We start from the raw sequence: 1400 nt of genomic DNA, 5'->3' as shown, positions 1-1400 counted from the left end.
AGCATGCGTAAGTTGGAGAATTGCTTGAGGTAGCTGGCGTCGAGCTGCTGCACTACGCAGCAGATGGATAAATACTGGTTTGGTGCGGGGAGCGGGTCTAGGGACCACGAGTCGACGTCCTCGGCGAGCCAAGCGGGGCCCTCCCACCAAGTGCGCTGCGAGCGAAGGCCGGTCATGTCAGCGCTTCTGGTCGCGAGGTCAGCTGGATTTGACTGGGTCGGCACGTATCACCAAATGCTCTAAGGCAGGATTTCCTGGATTTGGGCGACATAGTTGTCGATCAACACATTGTTGGTTGTCCTGTCTAAACGCAGCCAGTGCAGAATGATCTGTGAGTCGCACTATGCGTGACAGCGGTCGACAGGTATGCGTAGCTCGTCGGCAGCGGCCCGCAGGAGCTTGGCGGCAATCAGTGCAGCGTGGAGCTCGAGGCGCGGAATCGTCATGCGCGTGGTTGTCTCTGGCGCCGGCTTGAGCAAGCAAATTGGCGAGAGTTTCGTCCGAGCCAGAAGAATGTGGCAGAGCGCCGGCCCAGCCCCGGGCGCGAGGCGAGAGTAGATGACGGCTGCCATCGCGCGGCGACTGGCATCCGAAAAGCCGTGCAGGTGAAGCTTGGAAGGAGGCCCGACTTCGATCCAGCGCGGCAAGGTGAAGGTGGAGATGGCCTGGAGCTCGGCGGTAAATGCCGCCCATCGGCGAGTCATTTAGATCGGCGCAGGCTCGTCCCAGCCCAGTCTGGTGCGCTAGAGATCCTGGAGCAAGAACTTGGCATTTAAAACGATTGGCGCGAGCCAGCTGCATGGGTCAAACAAACTCGCGAGCACCGCGAGCACCACGAGCATCGTCCGCTTTGTGCTCTGCGGCTGGAGTGGTGGAGGCGTCAACTAAAAGCAGTCCGACGGTGGATCCCACTTGACCCCGAACTCGCTGACGAGGCCTTCAGCGCTGAGCTGTTTCCAGGTCAGACGTAAGTGGACGTCCTTAGGCAGATCGTCGAGCAGCTCGCGGACATTGGCCAACCACTTTTGCAGGGGAAAGCCGCCGGCCTTCATGAGCCCGCTCAGCCGGTCGTGGAGGCGCCGAGCCGCGGTGACGTCGTAAGCCCCGGAGAGAAAGTCGTTGGCGTAGCGGTCACACAGGGTGGCTGACATAGCTTCGGGCCAGTTGTGGACTTCGTCCTGGCATAGCTGTTGGAGGGTACGCAGCGACAGGTAGGGCGAGCACGACTCGCCGTAAGTTACAGTGAGTAGCTGGTAGTGGGTTGAAGGCTGGCTGGGATCGGCAGCCCAGACGATCCACTGCAGGTCAACGTCACGGTAGTCGATGCAAATCTGCCGGAACATCATGCGGATGTCGCTGCAGAAGGCGAGGTGGTGCCGCCGCCAGCGCATGAGCACCGA

General features: G+C 60.9%; 1 protein-coding gene across 1 annotated transcript; it reads right to left on the bottom strand.

The window, feature by feature from the left end:
* Positions 1-341: 341 nt before the first annotated feature.
* Positions 342-704, bottom strand: LOC149374024 (uncharacterized). The gene has a single exon (XM_089595010.1). It carries the CDS (start codon positions 702-704, stop codon positions 342-344), a length of 363 nt encoding a protein of 120 aa, XP_089451136.1.
* Positions 705-1400: the final 696 nt, after the last annotated feature.

The sequence above is a fragment of the Copidosoma floridanum genome, unplaced genomic scaffold (genome assembly GCF_036245765.1).
Source record: "Copidosoma floridanum isolate Cflo_tuat_1 unplaced genomic scaffold, Cflo_Japanese_pri ptg000023l, whole genome shotgun sequence".
Taxonomy (NCBI): domain Eukaryota; kingdom Metazoa; phylum Arthropoda; class Insecta; order Hymenoptera; family Encyrtidae; genus Copidosoma; species Copidosoma floridanum.
This window is presented reverse-complemented; position numbering and strand designations above follow the sequence as displayed.

Coding starts and splice junctions, on each gene's coding strand:
- LOC149374024 (XM_089595010.1), bottom strand. CDS start 704: ATGACTCGCCGATGGGCGGCATTTACCGCCGAGCTCCAGGCCATCTCC.